Below are 23,251 nucleotides of genomic sequence, written 5' to 3'. Positions count from 1 at the left end.
CAATTGAAGAACAAAATTAGGCGGAATGCTTTGCAAATGCGCAGGTGCTCGTCTTTATCCTTTGGGGCAGAGCGTTTTGGAGGATTGAAAGGTGATTCCAGACATCACGGTGTCTTTACTACCTGGTTTCGTTGCCCGCGCCTTGCATCGGCAACACTGTGATTCTGATGCGTTTTGGGAGGTGGCTTGAGGAGACATGTGTGCATTCACCGTACAGCTAGTCGCTGTCGTCGCTGTCGCTATCGTCGTCGTCGTTATCGTCGTTATCGTCGTCGTGGTGTTCATGGTCGTCATGATCGTCGTCAGAGTTGTTGGTGTCTCCATGATGGCGGTGATGGTCACTGTCCCACTCCAATTGGCGTTGCACCGCGTACTGCATAGAAGTCTGATGCCAAAAGAGGTTCCAAGGCCACCAGTCGTCTTCCTCCCAGTCGTCTCCGAAGCAAGCCCACCAAATACACATGGCTTGGTGATTTCGCTTGAAGTCAAAAGTGCGGCGATCTGTAACGTATCGACGGTCAGCCGTGGGCTTGGAAATTGGCCATTTAATTGACCTACGAAATGTTCTTGGACAATAAGTCGCTGCAAAGTTCGGGAGAGCAAGACCACTCTTTTTCAGTAGTTGCTGGTGGTGAGAAAATGAGAAGCGCCCAGCATGGGATGGTACAACAGAAGAGGAAGGAAGGACTTTCCCAACTCCTCCTTCTCGCGAGGAAACTGCGAGCCCCCCAAAAGGAGCTCCTTGCCGCGGTTGCCTTCCATGCAGCTACCCGTCACCGCCTCATTCAACGCACCATCTCATTTATCTCGAGCAACTTGAGAGGCAACAAAGAGGCTGCAGCATTGCGGTTGCACAAGCAAGGGTTGGACCTGGCTTGGCCTGTCCAATACGGCATCTTGTGGAACATGAGATATCAAGGCCATTCCGAGGCTGCCCGCCTTTGACCCAGCGCGAAATACGGACGACATGCAGAGCAAAGAACACATCGATGCGAGATCCAGCTTCGCGATCTAACTTTCGATGGATACCGGTAACTCCAGTCACCAGACAGACTCGAAGATGTCGGTCGCAACGCATTATTCTACGAGCCAACAGGTCTTACCTCGATGACTGGATTACTATCGGAACAGCATGTGCCTACGCCGCTGGGCTGACATCGCAACATCCTTGACTACTTCATCCACGAACATTACACCTCCACCAGAAACGAACTGAGCGACGTTGATAGAATGGAGGCCCAAAACGTTCTCGGAAGTATCACCGGCATAGGTATTCAAGTTCCCCGCGCTGACTGTTTGCATTTGTCGTCAGGCTTCACATCGCTGAATGCGGATTTTGAATCTATGTCTCAGTCCACCACTGGAAGGATCGTCATTCACTTCACGTATCATTTCTCTGCCTCTCGGCCCGCGCATGATTGGAAAGTGCTTTTTCACATCCGAGATATCAATGCAAAAGGATAAACCACTTGCCTTCCCGCACCTTGCCCTCGATCGCTGTTCCTCATCCTCCTGCAGTGCCGCGCCCACACATCATGGACTACTACGACTCCGATCAGTCAAGCAATTCAAGCATCGCCTGGGATGCGTCGCCTAAGACAGCGCCTCAGCCGACCATCCGCCGGTCATCGATGACTGAGTCTTTGCCGCCGGAAATTGTCCTCGCCATCCTACAAGCCCTCGTCACCCAAGCCGTGGAGATAGCCGACGAGATGGCAATGGTTCTCACGTACTCCGACGCGAGACACGACTCCAAGCTTGACATTCTCATTCACACCCGCTTCGCCTGGCAGCACGATTCCACCCAGATGAGACGCTTCCGCAGCATTCGCGCGCCCTTGCAGATCAACCACCATACCAGACGACTTATCCACGAGCACTTTGTCCCCTTTCCCATGCGAACCGCCAGGCCCCGATCGAGACACATGGGCTGGGTCTGTCCAAAGTTAGATCTTTTTTATCTCAATACCGACGCCGACGAAGAACAGGGTAATCTCAAGCGTGCAATTGAGAGCCCAACGCCACTCGACGCCCAGCTCGTCAAGAGCATCGAGGTAGTCCACGATTTTCCGCCCTACTTTTTCGGCGAGGGCTGGGTCCCAGAACTCGAGACAGTTTACGCCCTGCCAAATCTGCGCGAGATCAATCTCAATATCGGATACACCGGTGACGAGTTCGAGCCAGTACCGGTCCCGAAAAAGCTGCACTCCCATGCCGACTTGCTTCCAATTGACGCAGATCTCTTCCCAGAGCTGGCACTGTACTTCAACGACGACGAACCGAACGAAAATTACGCAATATGGGCGGAGAAAGCTCGTGCAAGGGGCATCAAAATCTTTTGCATCGACCCGCGATTCTTTTGGTTCTGGAAGACGATCGAGTTGATTCAAACCCCTGCCGGCACAAGAATGAAGTTTGTTCATCCCGAATGTCGATGCTATAAGGGATCGCCGTGTGCATTGGACGACTCGGGTAACTCAAGTTTATCTTCCGGGTGGTATGATTCATCGTGACCGGTGTCAGACATATCCATGGATGCCATCGTGACCGACGTCAGCGAATCTCATTCGTCCGTGTAGCGCGTAAGTCCTTACTTGGATCTGTCACGCCCCCATCACCCCTATCCTGTTTTTCTTTAGTGTTTGTCCACATGTAAGAAAGCCTGACCTTTGGGGTAGGTAGTCGCGTCGGCACCGTCTTTGTCTACTTTTATCCGCCGATAATGGCGTCTGATCAGCCCAGCCTCCCGACATTCTTGTGCCTTGTCGGGATATTTCTGTTTGTCGCCGAGGTCAATCTGGCTTGATGCAACAACGACGCGCAAATCCCTGGCCATCATCTTGTCGCGCCTCACCGAACCCCGACACCGTCGCAAGTACGCACTGAAGCGTCCAGACTGTTCTTGCTCAGTTGACTGACTCAATCGTAGAACTTTCTCGCCATCGCCTCTCTTTTCCCCTCGGCGCAAAACATTTGGTCCCTTCAATCCCCACGCAGATGAGGTGGGCGCAATCAGCTTCACGACAAAGATAGCACATCCTTTCGCCTGCGATGACGGCCTGTCCAGTCGCACCTTCGCTTCCATTCGAGGTCTTCCTCAACGTAGTCGACATTCTCATTCTCGAAGCCGAAGTCACCGCGGAGCCAGTGGATCTGTGTTTCTACCTGTCGTCGCGTTCTGAGCCTGAGTCACGGCTTGACGTACAAGTCACCGATTTGTTCTCAAATCCGAGATGGACGCTACGGAATAGGAAGAGAAGATTTGAACAACTACGTCTTGCGCTACAGGTGAACAGCAAGACTCGTGGCATGGCCCTGCGCAAGTTTCCGCGCATGACAATCTGGGATTCATACAGCAAAAAGGCATCTCCGTTATGGGTACATCCAAAAACGGATCTTTTCAATCCTATATTGTGCACCATGCCGAGCGATTGCATTCAATTCAGACAGGCTCTACAGTACCCATTAGCTCAGGACCGGGTTTTAGTCCAATCCCTCGTCAACATTCAAGGCTTTCCACGAGACTTTCTGATGGAAGAATACGAAGCCGACGTCGATTCAATATTGGCACTCCCCAGCATCAGAGAGATAACGTTGAACTCCGAAGTTGTCATCACAAGTGCAAGCTATCGATATCCCGAAATCGACCACCCCCATCCCAGTGACGAGCTCATACCGCTGAGCGGCTACTTCTTCCCGACAATAGGGAGGTGGACGGGTTGGCATCGCCAGGCACTAGAATACTTCTGTTGGCGAGCGGAGGAGAGGGGCATCAAAGTGTTTGTGGGAATGGGAGGAAGCGCGGAGAGGAGAAAGCTGGAGTTGGTGCCCACTGCGGATGGGTTGCGAAGCAGACTAATTAATCCTATTTGCACGTGCGACATATGATTGGAAGACCGGAAGAAACATGGAGACGTACGGACTCCAGCATGGAGGTTGGTTTATCGAGGGCACCTGTGGCTGGGGCGTGAACATATGGGCAAGTGTAATAATCAAGACGCATTTTGCATCCCAGACAGCACAACAACTTTGACAGACATGAAGTCCACATCACATATGGCATGTGAGCTCTTATTCAGACCTTTGAATAAGGATGTGGTGCGCACATATTATTTCTTTTACGCCCTGATGTGAGGTGTCAAACGGAGGCATATTTGCTTGATGTGGGCGGCCCTCGGCAAATCCGTTTGTTCAGAGATGAAGGTGAAAACTGATTTCAATGGGAAGGCGCATGAGACTGGGCCTCTGGTTCCTTCCCTTTGAACTTGCACAAGCTGCTCTCTTTCGCCAGCGGGAAAATTTCTTTACCTCTCAAGTTAACAAGCGCAAATATTTCTCAACGCGCACAGCCAAAAACCGGCCAAGCGTCTTCCTCGCTTCAGCAACACCAGCTCCGTAGCTCCTCGAGGAAGCTTGTTCGGTCTGACAGGTGAGTTTATAATCACATTTCATCAATCCGGTCTCTTGTTAGGATCTTTCGTTCAAAACCCATTGTCGCGTGTTTCTTCTAACACAGTTGCTCTAGACAATCCTTCTCCAACCTACCTCTGACTTGGGCCAACGCTATCGACACCCGCCAGAATGCCTGTTCTCAGCAAGCCTGTTGAAAACAGTCGGGGCCCCGTCCCCTGCGAAGTCTTCCTTCTCGTCGTGGACACCCTCATCGCCAAGGCCGAAGCCTGCCAGGAATCCCTCTCCTTTTGGATGTACTACCAGCATCGCGTCCCCTCCAAGCTCGCCTTCATCCTCTCTCAAGACGAAGACGAGGCCAGAAACCAGCCGCTTTATCCATTGAAGACCCGCTTCCGCTCCATCATGCTCGCCTCCCAGGTCAACACCAAGACGCGCGCCCTCGTGCACAAAAAGTTCGTTCGCGTCCCGCTCGCCTTGCCTTACAATGACGCGCTCGCCACCGTGGAGGCCTGGGTTATCCCCCACCTCGACAAGGTCATGGTGATGCCCTTGATCACCCGGCTGGTGGAGCCTGAGAATATCGCCGGCTTCGTCCAAGCCATCTCCAAGCCCACGCCTGCGGGCTACGCCATGCTCCAGCACGTGCAGCACCTCTACCTTCCCAGCCTGGCGTGCTTGGACAAGAGCTACCACAACATCATGGCGCACTTTGCAGAGCTGCCGAACCTTCGAGACGTCTTCGTCAGCATCGGCCGGTACAACAAGAAGCACTTCGAGGACGCTTACCTCGACAGCGGCCTGATCATGGTCGACCAGGACACGTTCCCCGACCTCCAGGACCTGTGGACTACCGGCACGGCCTATTCCCTGCACAAGACGTGGCGCCCCTACGAGAAGAGAGGCATCAAGCTCTACGGAGCCGGCAATGCGGATTTCGAGAAGGTGATGGAGTTGATTCCTAAGGAAGGCGACGTTACGGCTATTCTCTACCCCCCGGGCAAGCCTCGCCCGGCCCAGGATGAGTCCATTGCGGAGGAGGCGTTGGAGATGGTTTAGTCGCTCGCACTTTGAACCACAGGAGGGGGTAACTGAGGACAAAGGGCTTTTACCGGGAAGAACAGATCACGTAATGCTCGCATCTGGGGGCAAAGACTCGGACTGGTTGTGCCTTTCTTGGCATTTGCCTGAAAAGAGGATGAACGCTGTCATAGGAAATCAAGATCATCTTCAGTATCACAATTCAGGGTTTGAGACGTGCATTTGACAATGACTCACGTGAGTAGAGTTGGATGGACATGCGATGAACCTCCCGTGGCATGAGGCAAAGTAGTAGGACGGACGAAGCTTATTATCAGAGCCCTCCCAGCATGACAGGTCCAGTCACTCGCAGAACACGCCTGTGCAACTGAAAGATATCAATTCTCAACTGCTACAATGTTCGCTCACTGGATATATATGTATAACATTCATGCTGATCCTCCCAATATGTCGATGCTTAATTCGAAAGTAGAGACCTCTGATGTCCAACACCTAGGCCAACATCTGACCTGACGTCTCCTAGTAGCAGCTGATGCCAAAAGTGCCATCCTTGCAGACGCCGGTTTTCTTGCGCTCGCCTCCAGGCTACATCCCCGACCAGACAGGTGACAGGTCAGCGACGAAAGTTTCTTTTGAGCAGAGAATTGAAGCCGGTGTTTACTTACGTTGTCGATGCAGGTCACCTGGCAAGTCGCGCCAAGGTTGCCTTTGCCGCACTCGGGCACGGTGTTGCAGTCAGACTCGACACTCTGGCGGGGGGCGAGAGGCTGGACGCGAGCCGGCATCTGAGCCGCGGCCTGGCCGATGGCAAGGGCGGCGATCGTGACGAAAACAAAGGAGCGCATATTGTTGTTGAGTCGTGTTTGTGTTTGTGGTCTTCTTTTTTTGACGTTTGAAGAGAGTTTTGCGGCAGGATCAATTAAAGAGAGTTGTTCGGGGGGTATGTAGAAGGGCGTGGGCTAGGGTGCGGTGTCCTCGTGGGAAGAAATGTCGCCGACTTTTGTATTGAGTCGCTTCTTGCCATATGACTTACTTGGCACCTCCACTTCCCGCATGGATAGATTGATGTGGACCGCCCCGGTGGGATCAATCAATCTGTTGCGATGATTCTATTGCATAGCATGCCGCGAGGCCCGTCACTGAGGAGTTTAGAGTTTGAGCATGAGACTGCGTGGTCAAACTCGATGCTATTATTTTTAACCCCTGCCCGAGTCATGAAGAGCACCAGAGCTATTGAGATCGCCCCCGTCGCCTGACTCCGGCACTCTCGGCAACGCAAGAGAACTTCCTAGTGCCAAGCGGTCGGTGTCATGCTCGGCTTGGCCGAATTTAATGTGTGTGATGCTCGGTGCAGCGGGAGGCGGAGCTTTCCATAGTGTTTACTGATCCGACCCGGACGGGAGTGTGAGCGTCGACTACCTACCACGCGGTGCCAAGACCGTGGTTCATCTCTGAAACTATTGGTAGGTGAGAATGCAACCCTCGGGAAAGTTACTGAGTTGAATGTGACTTGGTTGCGTTTCTTAACTTTGTTCTATGTCACTGCAATATGTCTGTGTTTCTGCCCCTTATTGCAAACCTGTTGTTTTGTCATTTATATCTATCCGTTGCCTCGGTCTAGCCCCAAGTTTCGCAATCAAGTTTTGCCCTGATTTTCTCCTCGAGTCTTCCTAAGTCTGACTATGTTTGCAACTTGAATATTCCGACTCCGTCCCCAACTCGGCCGTCGAGTGTGTTTCCTCCGGCGAGGGCCGTCTCGGGCCTCGGCAACAGTTGGCGCTGTCATGCCATGGGTGTAACTTGGCTCTTTAATCTAAGTTGGTAATCTGTTTCCATTCCCAGTTCTTATCGTGCATCAAACCTTCTGGATCCGTTCTTCATATCCATCCCATTTCTCTGTCTCTGGGCTTTTTCTCTTGATCTGGCCTCTCTGTGCCTAGCTTCTCTGGTCACGGTCCTCTTTAGTCTTGTCTCTATCTGTGCCGCTATTCGCCCAGCTCCGCCCTCAACTCAAAGGGCATCTTTCTTCTTTCCGACATGGGCACTCCGGGGCAGCATGGGCAGTTGGCGTTGACATAGTGGACCCGATCACCATCCGCCGAGGGGAAAATCTCCACGACGCACTGTTTGGGCCGACCTTCGAGTTCGATTGTTCCGTAAAGCTTGATGCCCTTATTCTCCAATTGGCTCCAGATGGAATAAAGGTTCCGTTCCAGGTCCCAGAATCGCAGGTAAGGGAAAAGCTCGTCATACGAGAGGAGAGGTTGAAGTCCGCCGTGAAAGGTTTCGATGTCTTCCAGGTCTGCTCTGAAGATGCCAATGTCGACCGTGATGTTTCTGAGATTGGGAAGGGCGAGGAGTGCGTCGAGTGCCTCTTTGTTGTAGGAGTTGAGGGAGGTGATGCTGGATATGTGTATGATTTGTATCAAGTCGAGGATGGCATGCGACTTCGGGCTGGGCAGGTGCATCGTCTGATTAAAATAGTCCTCTCGGTAAGTGTATTCGGGCTGGCGCCCAGCATGGTAAGGGATGAAGGCGTCGACTTCTGGCAAGATGAGAGCGCTGACGGGCAGGATCGGGCCCTGGGTGTCGTCAATGAAGTTGTCGCGGTGAAACATAGGAACCGGTCGAAAGGTCTGGTTAACCATCTTCCGGCTCTTTTGGTTGATCTGCGAGGGCAGGCGGAGATCTGAATACCGGTTTTTCATCGCTTCAGCGAAGGGGCGGCCCTGTCGGTCGTGGTCGCTCACAGCAAGCTTGCAAGGAACATCATGTCGAAAATAGATCCATGCGATCTCGCCGTTCTGTCTTGCCTCGACACCGGCGATGAGGTATTCAACTATGATGAGTAACACCTCATACGGAAGGACGGAGGATGACGACGACTTTGACTGGGAAGCCATGGTGGATGAGAACCCGCAGGGCTGTAGCGCAGGGCAGTAGAAGCGGTAGGCGACAACGACGACGACGACAATTCTGACGGTGATGGCGGCAATGGTGTGAGCAAGAAGCCTTGCTTAGACCTGTTGACGCAAAGAAGCGAGAAATTTCAAATGACGGATGAGGGCGTCTGAAGTTACCTAAAAGGTCAGGCAGGCTGTTAGGAGGGGGGGACGAAGACGATGGACGAGAGTGGCAGACGAGGGCGAGAGACGAGGGCGAGAGACGAGGGCGAGAGACGAGGGCAAAGGACGAGGGCGAGTGTGACAACACCAAGCAACAGCGACGGCACCCAGAGCAAGGAGCAGGGACAAAGACGAGGACAACAGACGAGGGCAGCAGACAGATATGATAAATAATCCCTACCGATAACCACAACTAAGGTGTCCGGGCTGCTAGAAGGAACTATCCGACGATATTCACATCTAATGGAAATGCTCAACCTTTATCGATTAGATAAACACAGGGTGCCGTTCTGGCAAAGAAAAGTTTTACGAGATGGGTTTTGTGCGATTTGGAGGAAGGAGCGTCTGGGTCCCTCACGCCTTCAACGCGAGAAGCTAATGTTGAGATTCATTCATATTCACCCAGATGGACATTCTGAAAGTCGGAAGATCCACGCCTGTACATATGGGGCCCATCTGATCCATGTCCATAAAACCAGAACCACCAGCTCATTGACGTATCCTTCCCCCTGGGGATGCCCTCGTTGAGCCTGGAATCCTAAGTCTTCTCATCTTCAAGTTTAGTGGCACGACTTGGCCGCAACCCCATCGGTCTCCCCCATCTTCAAGGCGCCGTTTTCTGGATTGCCCTGCACTCATTGCAGTCGCAGTTCGGTCGCAGGTATCGAGCATTCATCTTCTTCTTGGCGGGATATAGCTCCATGAGCATGATGCCGGTGAAACTTGTTTCCGCGTACAGCTTCACACCCTTCTTTTTGAAAGGGGCCCACAAACCTCGAAGTTGGGGAACGTCGCGCATCCACTTGGCGAGTGAGTAAAACCTCTTCTCGTCAAGTGGTCTGATTCCATGGTGGACATTGCCGAAGCCTTGTTGAGGATCGATGCCGCCAATTTCAACCGAGATCTGCTTCAGGTTGGGAAGGGCAAGAAGTGTGGCCACACGGATGGCGTTTGAAGGTTTGAAATACTCCCACGCAGGAAGATTGATGCGTTCGATGGCTTCCAGCGCGACGTGTCCCGATGGAGTAGGCAGGAAGATTGCTTGATCGTACCCTTGGTCAAGGTAATCGTATTCAATGTCTCTCAAGTTGAGCGGGATGAAGTCGTCGATTTCAGGAAGAATCCAGGCGTTAATGAAGGGGTAAGAGTCCATCGGAATTCGGCGGAAAGTCTTGTGAACTAGGCCTCGTGTCTTGCGGTTGATCTGGGAAGCCAGACAAATGTCGTAAAAGCGTGCTCTCGTGATTTCCTCCGGGCCAATCGAGGCATTAGGAGATAGGGGAGGCGGAAATGGGTTGATTGCGGTTTTGGTTGGGGACTCGTACATGTATGTGAGCGAGAATTTGTAAGGAGTTGCACGTGCTGCGGCTTCAGAGATGAGCATATCGATGATGCCGAGGAAGATCTCGTATGGAACGCCGCGTTCGCTCGACATCTCGGGTGCCATGGTTGCGATGTTTGGGTATGGTGTTTGACCCTCGATGAGGTTGGGAGGAAGAAAGAATGAACTCTTCAAAACTGTCGCGGAAAAATGGCTTGCTTGGCTTTTTCCATATATCATCCGCAATGAGTAATGGGTCTAGATGCCTGCAGACCGAGTTTTCACCATGATTCCATCTAAGTCCATGGCATCGATGGACCCGTTACCGGGAAGGTCCGGGAAGGTGCATCGCCAACGAAGCAAACAAACTAGACCCCCACAAACAAGAAAAAAAGAAAGCGATTGCTTTTTAAATCTCAAATCCGGTAAATCCCACTCACCTGCCTAGACACTTCTAAATTGCAGCAGTCACAGCAGGTAGTTTCTTCCAAAGAAATTTCAGTGCCGTCGCTGCTGCGCTTCACCTCTCACATTCACCTGCGTCAACCAAGGCGAGCATCCACAGCACTCGAGAAGTCGGGGCAGCATCTCAAGGCTCCCACCCTCCATCTGGCATCCGTTCGTCAGTCACCTCTCCACATCTTTCTCTCATTTTTTCTGACAAAAACAGAATCAGACGTTTCCTCCTCCATCTCAACTCAGCAAGAGCGAAATTGCCACAACCATGTCTCTCCAGAAGACAGCCCGCGGCAAAACCGGTCCAGCTTCCCTCCCCTACGATGTCTTTCTCAACATCGTGGACATCCTCATCACCGAGGCCGAGGCCTGCACACTCGTCAAGGTGTGGACCCTCTACTACGACTTCGCCTCTCCTACCAAGCTTGCTGTCTGGGATGAGCTGCCCCGCCTCCGCCAACGCCCCAACTTGCAGGATCGCTTCGAGCGCATCCGCTTGCCCTCGCAGATCAACCAGGCTACACGCGCCATGGTCCATCGCAAGTTCATTTGCGCCCCCTCCCACAATCGCCAGATGCCCGTCGACGTCTGGATCCGCCCCGAGAACGACGTCTTCATCCCCTGCTTTGCCGCCGACCCGGACTCCTTCCCCATCGAGGAGGAGGAGTACTTCAGACAGGCCATGATGCTTCCGACCCCGCCGGCCGCCGCCCTGATCCAGTCCATCCAGCGCGTTGCCACGCCCTCGTCGTGCTTCTGGTCCGATGATAACGCCTCTAGCGTCGCGGCTCTCTCGACCCTGCCGAATATGAAGGACGTCATCATGGACGTCAGAAGCTTCCAGCCTCCCTGCCGAGGACGCGACTTGAAGGAGGGTCTTATGCCCATCGACTACGAGATGTTCCCCGCCCTGGCGATCTGGAACGTCACCCATGGGGCTGGGTTCAACGCTGTCTTTCGGCCCTTGAAGAATAAGGGCGTCCGCGTCTACGGCTTCCGCGGTGAGGTTGAGAGATTGCTCATCGAGATTGTCGGTACCAAGGATGGTGTTGCCATGAAGCTGCTCCCCAGCGAGTGCAACTACTGCAAGTTCATGGTTCAGACTGAGGGTTGAAGAGAGAAGGAAGGGAGGCAGATTTTGATGGTGTCTTCTGGCGGCTCATCGTCGCGCTTGGCTGATCAATGGATTTGGAAGAAGGAAGTGCTTTTGGCCAAACGGGGAGTTCTATACAGCAAGGAGGACGTCAAACACAACAATCAACATTGTGCAGTGGCTCGACAAAAAGAAAAGACCGGTACTATAACCGTGATATGTGCTCCTGATATCTATTATGCTCTAATGTCCCAAGTGTGCGATCGAAAATGAAAAGCTAGAAAATGCAATGAAACTCCCCCTTAACCACCACTCGCTGTTCCTGAACCTCCCGGTCTGTAGTCTGTGAAAACGCCCTATCCACCACTTGAAATTCCAGACCCCGTCCATAGCCTATGATAACCATACTTTGATCTCATCAGGGCAGTTGATTATCTCAAAGCTGTTCTCTTTGTTGCGTTGTTCGAATATGTTGTGGCACCACATCTGTATGAAGATGCTGACATTCTTGCTCTTCAATCTTCTCAGGACGTGTGAAAGAGAAGTGTCCAACTCCCTCAAAGAAGGTATTCCACTAACTGACGGGTGCGCATCTTGTATGACCTCCGACAGCGGGACTATTAGGCCGAGAGGGTTACCGTCCTCGAGACGACGCTTTCTGGCGTCAGCAAGCCCTTCGAAAGCAGCGTTGATGAGGCCGATGGAGGTCACACTCCCCATCAGTTGGAGGCCACGGGAGCCAACTCCAGTTCTCAAGAAGTGGGCGTCGTAGGGTGCGAGAACGATGTTCCGCAAGTTCTGAAGGACATGACGATTGTGAGGTGTCAGGTGCTGAAAGGTTTCAGCTGGCTGCAGCATGTGTTTGTCGAGGACAAAGACGTCCTTCTCAAGGCAAACCCATTCCTTCTGGTTGTTCTCTGCGAGAGGTAGGTAGGCTTTGCGAGCAGCCCTTCGTATTCTGTGGTTGATTTGGAGGATAGTGCGAATCTGAAGATATCGCTCCTTTGCCAAAGCCACAGAGTCTCCCCGCCCTCTAGAACAAAAGACGCGACGTACAACTTGAAGCGTCTGTGCGTGGCTGTAGAACTCGAAGTGTTGAGGCTCCAGGCTTGATGTGGTAGACGAAATCAGCTCGTCAGCGATCATGAGAATTAGCTCATAAGGGAGTTTTCTGAAGATCGTGGAGATGGACGAGGGAGGGGTTCCTGTGGCTGTGGCCATTGTGAAGGTCGATCTGATGAGAGGTGGGTTGGTGTATGATGAATGAGATGTGTTGTAATGAAAGGAATGTGAGTGAAAATAACAGCGGTGAAAATTTAGCGCGGTGACTCAAAGAGATCGTTCGATAGTGTGATTGATTATCTGGAGCGGCAGGCGCGATGAATGTGAGATCAGCTTGTGGTGCGGAGGGCTGAAGTTCACAAAGAAGACTTTGGATAGGACGAAGAGAGGTCCTTTCGTTCGTTTCAGTGTAGGAGGCGCGATTCAGAGATGGGTCTTGTAGAAAAAGTTGTATCGTCGAAACGATAGGAATTTGAGTGTTCGTGGGGCCCAACCTTTGCGCCCTCGCTCAGTGCTCGTTTGAAGTAGAATGTGAAGCAAGATTGTGTAGTTGGAGGAGAGAAGTTTGTGTGTGAATGTGATGTGCCGCAGCTCTATTTATATCCCATTCGAGGTTGAGATTCTTGGAGAGTCGAGGCAGGAGGCACTCCAGGGGGAAGGAGAGAAGAAGGGCAGGATGGAGAAGGTGCCTTGGAGAAAGGCGACCACGCTAGAGACCAACGACCATGCCTGAGACCGGCGACCATGCCAGAGGCTGACAACAGCGCAAGTGACCGACAACGAAGCCAGAAACAATGATGAATGTGACAGAATCTTGTATATTCATGGGTTGCCAGAAGTTAATGGAGGGGACAACTCACCTTCTGTGATTAACTCTCTATGCACCTTGGTGTTGCTGTCCCGCTGTGTGCGCTGAAGACTCTGCAGGCTACCTCTGGTTATTCCACCGTCTAGGTCGCACATGCGGCGAGAAGATATGCATCGTCAACTTATGATTGTCTCTCGGATAGTGTCATCAAGGGCTACTTCCAGGTTGGTGCCACAAATATCGACGAGCCTGCTCTTTGGCGAATCCAATCCAAGATCTCAAAGGTGTTCTGAGTTGCTTCGCAACATTCTTCAAATCGACCATCGAGGCAGGGCATAAGTCAATAGATGCTTCCACTTATTTATGCATGCTCCATGCTCCAGTAGGCATTTCAATGAAGTTGTACTTCTCTGCGCAAGTTGCGGGTTTTGCTGACATTCACCGTACGGGTGTCGTGGTTCCATCGACGACGCTGTGATTTGATCACTGTCAGGCTAGAATATAAAAGGACTTCCCTTGTTACGCCTTCATGAACCTATCATCTAGCCAGGCATCACCCAGATCCAAACACTGTATAGCTTCAAGCGCGTGTCTCATTCAAAGCCAATTTGTCTCGCAGACAAGACCATCCGGAAATCTCAAGCTCGATATGTCGCAGCCACCAGAAGACGACTGCCAAATGGAGGCATCAAGAGCTCCAGAGAACGAATTCAAACCAAGCACTATCCCCCCTTACGAAATTTTCCTCCTCGTAATCGAAGCCATGGTTGACAATGCCTTGGCTGTGACTACTTCGGCACACTGGTTACTCGAAGCCCACACAATGGCGACCTCCATGTTATATATTTATCTTGACATGAGGCCGAAGATGGAACACTTCAGAAGGCATCTTAATAGACACAGAGATCGGTACGCTCTGTTCAGAAGCGCCACTCAAATCAACCGCGACTCCCGCCGGATCGTCGAAAATAGCTTCCCTAGGTTTCCCTTTCGCGGAGCGTGGAGCAGGCACCACGCTGACAATGGATCAGTCTGGGTCTGTCCCAAAATCGACGTGTTCTTCTTGCCGACTTTTGGATCACCCCCAATCCAGCCGGAAGACTACATCAATGATGAGCGCGGTAGACTGGCCAGATTGAATGACGTCTTAGGAAGACGAGAGGTCTTTCGCAACCCGAACCTTGCTGCAGCAGCTCTCTTTCAGCACCTTAGGAACATCAGAATCTCTGGTATCTGTAGTGTGCTGTTTGATTATTGCCCAGAGGAGATTCGCTGCATTGAATCTCTCCCTGCGCTCGAGCTAATCCAAATCTCTCACAGGCACATGCGCTTCCCAACTCCGCCAAGGAATCCAGAGGACCGCCACCGCCATGGGGAGCTGATTCTCATTGATGAGTCGCTGTATCCATACGCGGCGGTTGCTGCAAATCTAGACCCATTCGGTCTGGAAGACTTGTGGGGGAAGCTACTCAAGCGTGGTGTGAGATTTGAGCTGACCGGGTATGCGGAGTCGGATGCAGAGGACATGACACCTCGCAATGAGCTTGTTCAAACGCCCGAGGGTCTGATGATGCGATTCACCGACCAGGAATGTCGTTGCTACCTGGATCCGGTTGAGACGGAGAGGAAGCAGATGATGGAGGAGATGGGCTTCGGGTCTCAGTGGTACGTTTCGTTGCCCAGGGACATGTCAAGCAATGACTTCATCGTCTGCCTCCAGAGGGAGGGAGAAACATAACTCATTGACATGTGCAAGACGTTCATAACTTAGTCGAGAATCAGGTCAGGAAGTTTAGTCAGTTTGAGCTTAGTGCTCTGGCTTGGTTGACGCAATCCTTAGAAGGCGAATTCAAGTTGAAGTCTCAAATCATCGGTGTCCACATTCTTGAACAACCTCTCAAAACGGATATTTCAGAGGTTCCTTTTGAAGATTTATTTCGGGATACCGACCAGCTTACATTGAACTTGTCCTTCGAGGTCATGACTTGACCCCTATACCAGCCTACGTTATGTCTTCCGCATGATTCGGGACTTCAGCAAGGAGAGGAACAGCTTAGCGCAATATCAAGACGTCTTCGTCTTCCTGTGGTTCATTCTGTTGATTTGATAACAATTCCTTCTTGCCATTGCATCGCCCTTGTCACACGTCTTGTAGCCTCCTTCCGTCTACCCGCAACCTATCCACTAACCCAGCAACTCCACGCGCATGCCTCCAGATCATTCCAATTTCTCCTCACGGAGCTCGCTTGAACAAAGTCAGCTTGGCGAAAAGACACAGAAACGTCGCGGGCATCGAGGGCGACGGCGTCGATCATTGTGTTCAAGGAAGGCGACGTACATGGACACCATAACGAGTGCCAATCATCTCCATGACGACACTGGAAACAATCGGGAATCTGTCAACCATGGTAATCTTGACTCCTTTCTCCCACAGCTTACCAAACACGTGGTTGAGTTGGGCTGAAGAGAAGTGGGGGAAGTGGGGGATCGAGGCCACGCCTTGATCGACGGGCCAGAGATACTCCAGGTCGGCGTTCGCCATGTTGGGGGGCCAAAAGCAGCTGGTGATCATATGGATCTGCTTGAGGTTCGGCAGAGCCGCCAGCTCCCACTGGGCCTCGAATCGGTTGATCAGGAAATTGAGGTTTCGGACCTTCAACGTCTGGATGTGCTTCACGATCTCCTTCGACTCGGGCGTGAGGTCGGGGGACCAGAAGGCTCCGAGGGCGCGGTTGAACTGCTCGGCGGCCAGGCGCGGGTGCGTCAGTCTGAACTGCCAGATGTCGGCGTCGGGGCAGATCCAGATGGGAGGCCACATCTCCTCCTTGACGTCATGGTCGTTGGTGTCGCCCCAGTCGCGCTGGTGGTACATGATAGCACGGGGGAAGGCCTTATCGACCATTATGCGAGTCTTGCGGTTGACCTGGCGAATGTCCTTGAAGATCTGGAAGCGTCTCTTCATGTCTGGCTCGGGACGTTGGCGGTGCTTGTCGGTGACAACGTAGAGCGGAGCAGACGAGGCGTCCGCCTTCGGAGCCGTGATTTGCCAAGTCATGGGCTGCTCGCAGGCTTTGGCATAAGCGATATCGACAAGGCTCTCACAGATGAGAAGAGCGACCTCGTAGGGAATCTTGGGGAACTGCTGCTTCTTCTCGCTGGCAGTGATGCTGTGACTTCGTCAGCACTCCTTCCCGGCTGCGGTTTTTGAGGGCTCTCCAACGCGAAATTCCGGCGATCAGGAAATCCACCACTGAAACGACGACTGAAATTAACATGAGAAACCAGAGATCGCATACCTGTCATTGTCGTCGCGGAGGCTCATGGCCGCGAGGGCGCTGCCCAACGAAGGCGAGTTCTCGCTCATATTGGCGATGCTGGCGATGTTGACGAGAACAAGTTTTCGTCGATTTGTGTGGAAGGAAATCTTTTTCCCCTCGAACGGAGAGATTGTGGGAGGTTTCTTGGGAGGGTAGGGCTCAACACAGGGTGCTTGTTGGACGAGGGCCTCGATGTCTGACATCAAGCGTGAACAAGGGGAGCGGAGCTGTTGAAAGACGTAGCGATGTGGAACCCTCAATATGAAAGGAAAGAGGCAGGAAGCTGATCATGAATGTACCAGGGTCAGCACCCGCCTGCACAGTCTTCTTTGATCTTTGTTCATTTAAGGCAGCGCCTTTGACTGCGGCATTCTCTATAAAATGCCAACTCTCCTCCCACTCTCTTGAACACGAATAACGCCAGTTGAAGTTCAAGTCTCAGCTTCAACGCCCAGATCCAGTATGGCTGTCAACATCTCGCAACTAGGGGCAGACATGGCTACCATGCATCTCAACGGCCTTCCGATCCCTCACCTTCCATACGAGATATTTCTCCAAGTCGTTGAGAGTCTTATCGCCGATGCCATATCAGACGCCACAGAACATCCACTAAGCTTGAGCATCCAAGAGCCCGATGCTAGGGATGAGATCCACGGAAAGCACAAGATCTTACTCGGCAAGCATCAGCTTATTCGTCAAGCCGACATGTCTCATCGGCTTGACCTCGTTCGCAATTTTCACCAGATTGACCGCAAGACACGTCGCATGGTTGTGTCTGCCCTTGTTCAGCTTCCAATCACAACATTTGAGTGCGGCGTGACCTACATATGGATGTGTCCTCGAGTCGATGCATTTCAGATCATTTTCCCCCTATCCTTTCTCCGCTCTCTCCGACACTCTCCCGCCCTTCACTTCATTGAGCATGTTGTTGTGAATCCTGTCGAGGCGTGTTTCACCATGTTCCCTGAAATCGTCGAAATCCTCACGGCATTGCCAGCGCTCAAGTCCGTGACGCTCATGTCATACTTTGGTGTCAACACGAACGCCCACATTCCAAGGACTCATCACTTTCAACACGAAAACGTTTCCGTCGTCGACGAGAAATCATTGATGAAGTTACCATCAGGTTTTGAACTAAGTGGCCCTTTATGGGCGCCTATCTGGGAACGAAAGGTCACCTTCTACCTCACCGACTATTACAAAAACTATTTGTTTCGACGCAACGTTCAGCTGTTTCGTCATCAGTATGGTGCTGGCTTTGGCTCGAAAAGTGGTAGTGACGGAAGTCTGCTGATAAGAAGATTGAATCATTTTTCTTAGGAACATCAAGACCCCATGAATGTGGGCGACTTAACCGCCGGATGATGCTGCCACACATCACTTCTCTGTACTTACGAATTTTCAGCTCCATTCACCTGAAGTCTCTCATTTACATAAAGGTTACCTTTCCAGAAGCTTTTTGTTTTGTTATGCGACTGCATCATGTCGAGTCGATATGCATCGGCCCGGTTGATGCTGATCTGAAGACCACCTACTCTCGCAACCCGTTCCTGAACATGTGCGCACACGATTTTCGCTGACGTACAAGTAAACTGCATTATAGTATATATGCCAGTTGACTCTGACGAGAGAACGGGGAAAGGCCAATATTGGAAACAGGCTCGAAATGTGAATGGCAGCGGGAGAGACCTTTGACTCCGACTGACGCCTGACGTCCAGTGTCGTTAGACAATGGAAAGGGCGTGATACTGGATCATTGGCTTGGCTCCGACGGGTTGAAGTACCCTGACTACGACATTGGAAAACCCTTTCGGCCATCAGGTCTTACCATGATGGATGTTTCTGGCTGTGGACCAGAGAGCCCATGAGGGTTCTCAATTCATTGTAGGATATATAGACCTTCGGCCCTGATCTGCTTCTAACGCGGACCTTGGATCTCTGTCAATTCCAGCCAGGTTGCATGGTATTCAACCTCCAGATGAGTCGTCTTTGATAGCAGGGCACACCAATATGACGTCCAGCTGTGAGCCTCTGGAGCGAACTTATATATCATAGACTCGCCAGAAGCGTCGGAGGTAGAGCTTTCGACGGTTGAGTAGTTATCAGGATCGTGTAGGGACATTCATCGATGAACATTGTGCTCTTTGCTATCCGCTTCACTGACCCCAGTGGCGACGTAGGCGCAGTGAATTTCGTGTCACAAGGGGGAAGTAGTTACGTGTGGATGGGCAACCTTTTCAAGACAACTGACAAACTACCTTGCTACTCGCTTTTCATCCAATTTTCGATGCTTCCTTTTCTCACGTTTAATTCACCCATCGCCAGGTCAGCCGACGATATAAATTTCACCTTCTACACAGTGAATTCGCAGCCCACAGAACGTACTTCAGACGAACGAAACATAAAAAAAGCCTCACATCCTCTAATTTTCTTTTGCTCTATTTTACCTTGTACATAACCTGCTTTCTCTCGGGGGAGGATAACAAAAAGTCCTTTTTCTTGCCACAACATTTCTTTCACAATCCATTTGCCCAACACCCCAGCACAACAGCACGCAATACTATAAAGATGGCCAGCACCACTACCGCGGCGTCTGCTCCCCTACCCCATTTGCCATATGAGCTTGTCCTGCACATCGCTCAGTATGTCATTGGGGATGTCTACGCCGCCATCACCGAGAACGATTGCACACATGGTGGCGTCAGGTGGAAGTTGGGAAAGTGCCAAAGTTGGACCGGATCTTCATCGGACTACATCATCTATCCCGAGTTCGAGGCGGACTTGCCGGGGAGACGGGGAACTCCATTTCGTCTTCTGCGAAAGATCTCGCAGGTTGACGTTACCCTGAGGAGAGAGGTGTTAAAACACTTTGCCCCATTCCCAGGGGCCGCCTCGTGCTCGTTCGGCTCATTCGAGGATCTGGGATTGGCATGGATTGCCACAGGAGACACCTTTCTGTTAGGAAGGGATCTTTCATTCTGGTGGTCTTTACTCGGCTCACTGGTCGATATGCCCGCATTCGAAAAGCAGATACTCGGGACTGTTCAGGAGGTCCATCTCGATAGTCTGAAGTCGATCAAGGTCCTGAAAGGGGAAATTGGAGACGACGAAGTCAAAAGGTTTTTGCAGCTCTTTCCCAACCTACGGAGAGTTCTCATTGGCATCCCAAAGAGGAGGGACCTCATCTCTGCGGCGTACATCGACGATGATCTGTCTCCCCTTACCAGGGACTCATTTGCTGACCCAACCACGATCCCCCCATTCTTCGATATCATCTGGACAGCTGGCGTGAAGACCAACACCTTTTATTCGAGCGACATCGCTATCTTCGATACAGTCTAAGAGCATGACAACAACATCAAGAAACGGACAGCAATTGGCGCCAGCACGCATTCAAGCCTGGGATTACAATACAATCAGGTAAATCTTCGTTTCCACACAGATTTGGAGTTCCACTGACATCACGCGCCAGGTCGATAATGACTACAACGATGATAATGACGATAATGACAATGATTTGGGAGTTCTCAGCGCAGATACGAAGGGACAGAATTCACGAAGCGGCGTGCGGCGCGCAGGCAGGAAAAGTAAGGACTGTGCGACAAGACAACAAAGGTCTTGCGGCGGAAGACAAAGCACTTTGGGCATATCGTCCCTGACCAGCGCAGGGGCTTTGTGAGGTACACGTGGCGATCGGGTTTATTCCAGAACTGCTTAATATACGGCCGGTCGCGTGACGGGCCACCTTAATACACAGCACCCTGTTGGTTCTGCATACCTAGCATGAGAAGATCACCAGGACAACGGTAGCCTATCCACAGAGGTTTTCCAAGCCCGAGAAGACATCCAAAATTTCGACGTATATGCTCAATCAGCCGCAGATGAGGTGTTGTTCATGACTTAGAATCGCAACACCCCGCACTGGCTTTGGAAAGAACTTAAGGATTTCTTGACTATAGACTCGCCTTTTCTTCTTGGCTGCGCACCAAAGGCTGACTGCGGCCGAGGGTTGCTGTTACGCCAAGAGATCTGGAAAAGAAGTAATGCCATGGTGGACATCAGTCCAGGTTTAGGGGATGACCATTTGAAGTCGGCGACTACGCCTTTTAGTGTCGCTAATCAACAGGGAATTTTGACCAATCAGGCCTCCTCAGCAAATATCCAGCTAACAAATCGAGAAACCAATCAGAGCCAGAGATCCGTTCACGCTAAAAGTCGCCTTGCCGACTTCAAATGGATGTGACACTAAAAGAGCGCCGAGATCGGACTAGACGTCAAAAACAAGGAAATAAAAATGTCAAATATTCTGTTTATCCCAACAACTACGGAACTAGGTGCTTCATGACTAGAAAATGGGAGGCTCACCAAATGTTGTGAGGCCGGCACGTTGCGTCTCGATATCCCGTCGCACCATCATATGTAAAAGACTCGCATCTACACACCTTGATAAACCACGTCAGGACCAGGTCAGCTCGTTGTGCAGGCAACAGCTGCGTGTATCCATGTCCACAAACCAGCTCTCGCACTTCTTTCAGCCTTCGGTCAGACGTCGTTCTGAACTTGATAGGTATCTATGTTTCTCCAACCAATCACGGCGAGTGGCGTCGCAGGCGCACTTGAACTCGCAGTGGGAAAACTTCACCCGAAGACCCTTCTGCGTGGAAAACACCTCGACATCATTCCTGTCAATGTAGCACTTGAGGATGACATGAGCGCCCCTGTCAAGCGCCTTCTTGATACTCTGCCTGTCGGGGGAACCCGCCTGCAAGATTGGGAGGAGGTTTTCGTCGACGGGCAGGAGATTGCCGTGGGAGCAGAGCTTGTGCTTGTCATTAAACCGTTTTGACCAGTCTCGACATTGGCTCTCAATCAGGAAGAGCCTGACATTGGAAAAGTCGGAGAAGATGCGCGCGAATCTGTCAGGCGGCGAGATGTACGGGATACTCAGCGTCTCGACGTAGGGCAGCAACGACGTCCTACAAAACAGATCAGGCGTCCACGGAACCCGGCCGCCTATATAGTAAAAGGACTCATAGTGGATTAGAAATTCGTCGATTCTGGGCAGCGTCAGTATGTGGCAAGACATCTCCTTCCTGAGCTTCTGATGCACTGCCCAGACTTGAAAGCGACGGCCAAAGTTTTGATTGGCGTACGCTTGTGCGTCCTTGCTGATCAGCGCAATCCTCGTGAAGCACGCGAGTCGGTGTCCCTGCTGTCGCACGAAGTTTGGTTGACATGCGAAACCTGAAGGCCAGCCTGAAAAGTGCGGAAACTCAGCTGTGAGGATCCAGAGAGCTCCTGCCATCGAAGCCTCGGAGACCTCAATCAATTCGTCAAGTATGGCGAGGAAAATCTCGTGCGGGACTCGTCGGGGTTCGGAGACTTCATCTATACTTGAATGCGTCGTCAAGACGGCTGGGGAGGCACTAGAAGGCGCGGCCATGGCGAGAATTCCTCAGAAGCGTGTGGTGTGATGCGTTGTGATGTGTTTCTTGCAACCAGCAAAGGGCACGCCCAGTGGACATTGAGAGCTTTTGAAGCACATGGCCTGACCATCGACCTTCGTGGCGGCCAAAACCACCCACCTCGGTCTAAACCTTTGCAAGCAGTCATCGCCTCTGCCATCAAGGTCTAGTTAAACCTTGCCCAGAGCTGACCTGACCACGAAATGATCAGGGAGGATGTTAGGGGATGAACCAGAGCAAAAATCAAACGCCTAGAGAAACATGAATATGCTGTCTCCGTCACCTCCAAGAGTTGTGCATCCCAAAGTCCGACGTGCCGCCCTCAAGCATGATCAAACGTCCATCCCAGTTCCAAAAGCGAGCAGAACTGCCAACTCAGCTGAATGAACAAGGGCGGCTGCGGCGTGGACTTCTCAGAGCTCGCGTCGTCGAGCCTGACAGACCTCGATTCAGAGACCAGGCATAGGACTTGCCACGCATGCCGGAGCAAAGTTGACGGTAGTGCTAACAGGACAAACTCCAAAGACCGAACGTGCTTGTTGATGAAAAAGAGTCGATGGACTAGACACGAGAAACTCGCATCTCACACGCCCAACATGTAGACAGTTGCTCCCTTGACCGAAAAGAAACAAGCCACCTACCATTCCACAGATAGAGACTAGAGATGTCGATATGATTCGCGGTCGGCCACCTTCCCGAATCATCCTTGATACCCATGTGAAGTGATCGCGTTCACTTAAAGCGGCCCCCTGCTGCTTCAGACGGCCGGCCACGACACTCGTCTTCGATCCCGCTCTCTCTCCATCTCGAAATAGCAACCCATACCTGGCAAAAGTGCCTGGATGTCCATCCCTGGCAAGCGAACTCTGCTTTCCGTTATTCAAGGAGACATGACAATCGCCATGCCTCGTTCATCAATCGAGTCGCGCGGTCGACAATCGCTCCAAGCCATCCATCGCTCGCAGCATCACGGCCGAGTATCCCCATCCACCAACTCCCATTCATCAAACACCTTCGTCCAGGTATCAATCGAAATGCTCTTCGCCAATGTAGAACCATCGCCAGTCGCTCGCGTCGTGTATCGTAATCGTCATGATGCGTAACCTGTCTCCTCGTCCTCGAATCGATCGTGTCGTAGGCCCCTATTCCACCT

The 23,251-nt window shown here is 51.8% G+C and overlaps 12 protein-coding genes across 12 annotated transcripts; 6 read left to right on the top strand and 6 right to left on the bottom strand.

The window, feature by feature from the left end:
• Positions 1-1,535: 1,535 nt before the first annotated feature.
• Positions 1,536-4,551, top strand: CGGC5_v007992 (uncharacterized protein; the record flags this gene model as incomplete). Its single annotated transcript, XM_066151944.1, has 8 exons — positions 1,536-2,413; positions 2,524-2,582; positions 2,679-2,701; positions 2,743-2,875; positions 2,930-2,976; positions 3,034-3,779; positions 4,350-4,429; positions 4,526-4,551. The coding sequence occupies 8 exons, from the start codon at positions 1,536-1,538 to the stop codon at positions 4,549-4,551; spliced, it is 1,992 nt and encodes a 663-aa protein (XP_066008854.1).
• A 30-nt stretch (positions 4,552-4,581) lies between these two features.
• Positions 4,582-5,469, top strand: CGGC5_v007991 (uncharacterized protein; the record flags this gene model as incomplete). Its single annotated transcript, XM_032021052.1, has 1 exon — positions 4,582-5,469. One exon carries the CDS (start codon positions 4,582-4,584, stop codon positions 5,467-5,469), a length of 888 nt encoding a protein of 295 aa, XP_031881966.1.
• A 501-nt stretch (positions 5,470-5,970) lies between these two features.
• CGGC5_v007990 (uncharacterized protein) lies at positions 5,971-6,296 on the bottom strand (the record flags this gene model as incomplete). The annotated part of the gene is made up of 2 exons (XM_032021051.1): positions 5,971-6,036; positions 6,117-6,296. 2 exons carry the CDS (start codon positions 6,294-6,296, stop codon positions 5,971-5,973), a joined length of 246 nt encoding a protein of 81 aa, XP_031881965.1.
• A 1,140-nt stretch (positions 6,297-7,436) lies between these two features.
• Positions 7,437-8,354, bottom strand: CGGC5_v007989 (uncharacterized protein; the record flags this gene model as incomplete). The annotated part of the gene is made up of 1 exon (XM_032021050.1): positions 7,437-8,354. One exon carries the CDS (start codon positions 8,352-8,354, stop codon positions 7,437-7,439), a length of 918 nt encoding a protein of 305 aa, XP_031881971.1.
• An 826-nt stretch (positions 8,355-9,180) lies between these two features.
• CGGC5_v007988 (uncharacterized protein) lies at positions 9,181-10,023 on the bottom strand (the record flags this gene model as incomplete). Its single annotated transcript, XM_032021049.1, has 1 exon — positions 9,181-10,023. One exon carries the CDS (start codon positions 10,021-10,023, stop codon positions 9,181-9,183), a length of 843 nt encoding a protein of 280 aa, XP_031881970.1.
• A 160-nt stretch (positions 10,024-10,183) lies between these two features.
• CGGC5_v007987 (uncharacterized protein) lies at positions 10,184-11,467 on the top strand (the record flags this gene model as incomplete). Its single annotated transcript, XM_032021048.2, has 3 exons — positions 10,184-10,240; positions 10,463-10,519; positions 10,568-11,467. The coding sequence occupies 3 exons, from the start codon at positions 10,184-10,186 to the stop codon at positions 11,465-11,467; spliced, it is 1,014 nt and encodes a 337-aa protein (XP_031881973.2).
• A 372-nt stretch (positions 11,468-11,839) lies between these two features.
• Positions 11,840-12,667, bottom strand: CGGC5_v007986 (uncharacterized protein; the record flags this gene model as incomplete). Its single annotated transcript, XM_032021047.1, has 1 exon — positions 11,840-12,667. One exon carries the CDS (start codon positions 12,665-12,667, stop codon positions 11,840-11,842), a length of 828 nt encoding a protein of 275 aa, XP_031881972.1.
• A 1,298-nt stretch (positions 12,668-13,965) lies between these two features.
• Positions 13,966-15,054, top strand: CGGC5_v007985 (uncharacterized protein; the record flags this gene model as incomplete). The annotated part of the gene is made up of 1 exon (XM_032021046.1): positions 13,966-15,054. One exon carries the CDS (start codon positions 13,966-13,968, stop codon positions 15,052-15,054), a length of 1,089 nt encoding a protein of 362 aa, XP_031881974.1.
• A 495-nt stretch (positions 15,055-15,549) lies between these two features.
• CGGC5_v007984 (uncharacterized protein) lies at positions 15,550-16,680 on the bottom strand (the record flags this gene model as incomplete). Its single annotated transcript, XM_032021045.2, has 3 exons — positions 15,550-15,561; positions 15,655-16,483; positions 16,613-16,680. 3 exons carry the CDS (start codon positions 16,678-16,680, stop codon positions 15,550-15,552), a joined length of 909 nt encoding a protein of 302 aa, XP_031881967.2.
• Positions 16,681-17,095: 415 nt separating this feature from the next.
• On the top strand, positions 17,096-17,953 carry CGGC5_v007983 (uncharacterized protein; the record flags this gene model as incomplete). The annotated part of the gene is made up of 1 exon (XM_032021044.1): positions 17,096-17,953. The coding sequence occupies one exon, from the start codon at positions 17,096-17,098 to the stop codon at positions 17,951-17,953; it is 858 nt and encodes a 285-aa protein (XP_031881969.1).
• Positions 17,954-19,201: 1,248 nt separating this feature from the next.
• CGGC5_v007982 (uncharacterized protein) lies at positions 19,202-19,975 on the top strand (the record flags this gene model as incomplete). The annotated part of the gene is made up of 1 exon (XM_032021043.1): positions 19,202-19,975. One exon carries the CDS (start codon positions 19,202-19,204, stop codon positions 19,973-19,975), a length of 774 nt encoding a protein of 257 aa, XP_031881968.1.
• Positions 19,976-21,164: 1,189 nt separating this feature from the next.
• Positions 21,165-22,076, bottom strand: CGGC5_v007981 (uncharacterized protein; the record flags this gene model as incomplete). Its single annotated transcript, XM_032021041.1, has 1 exon — positions 21,165-22,076. The coding sequence occupies one exon, from the start codon at positions 22,074-22,076 to the stop codon at positions 21,165-21,167; it is 912 nt and encodes a 303-aa protein (XP_031882088.1).
• Between the last annotated feature and the right edge of the window lie 1,175 nt (positions 22,077-23,251).

The sequence above is a fragment of the Colletotrichum fructicola genome, assembly GCF_000319635.2.
Source record: "Colletotrichum fructicola Nara gc5 chromosome Unknown KSG_Nara_v1_contig04, whole genome shotgun sequence".
NCBI classification, from domain to species: Eukaryota; Fungi; Ascomycota; class Sordariomycetes; order Glomerellales; family Glomerellaceae; genus Colletotrichum; species Colletotrichum fructicola.
Note: the sequence above shows the minus strand (reverse complement) of the source record. Positions and strands in the feature narration are given on the sequence as shown.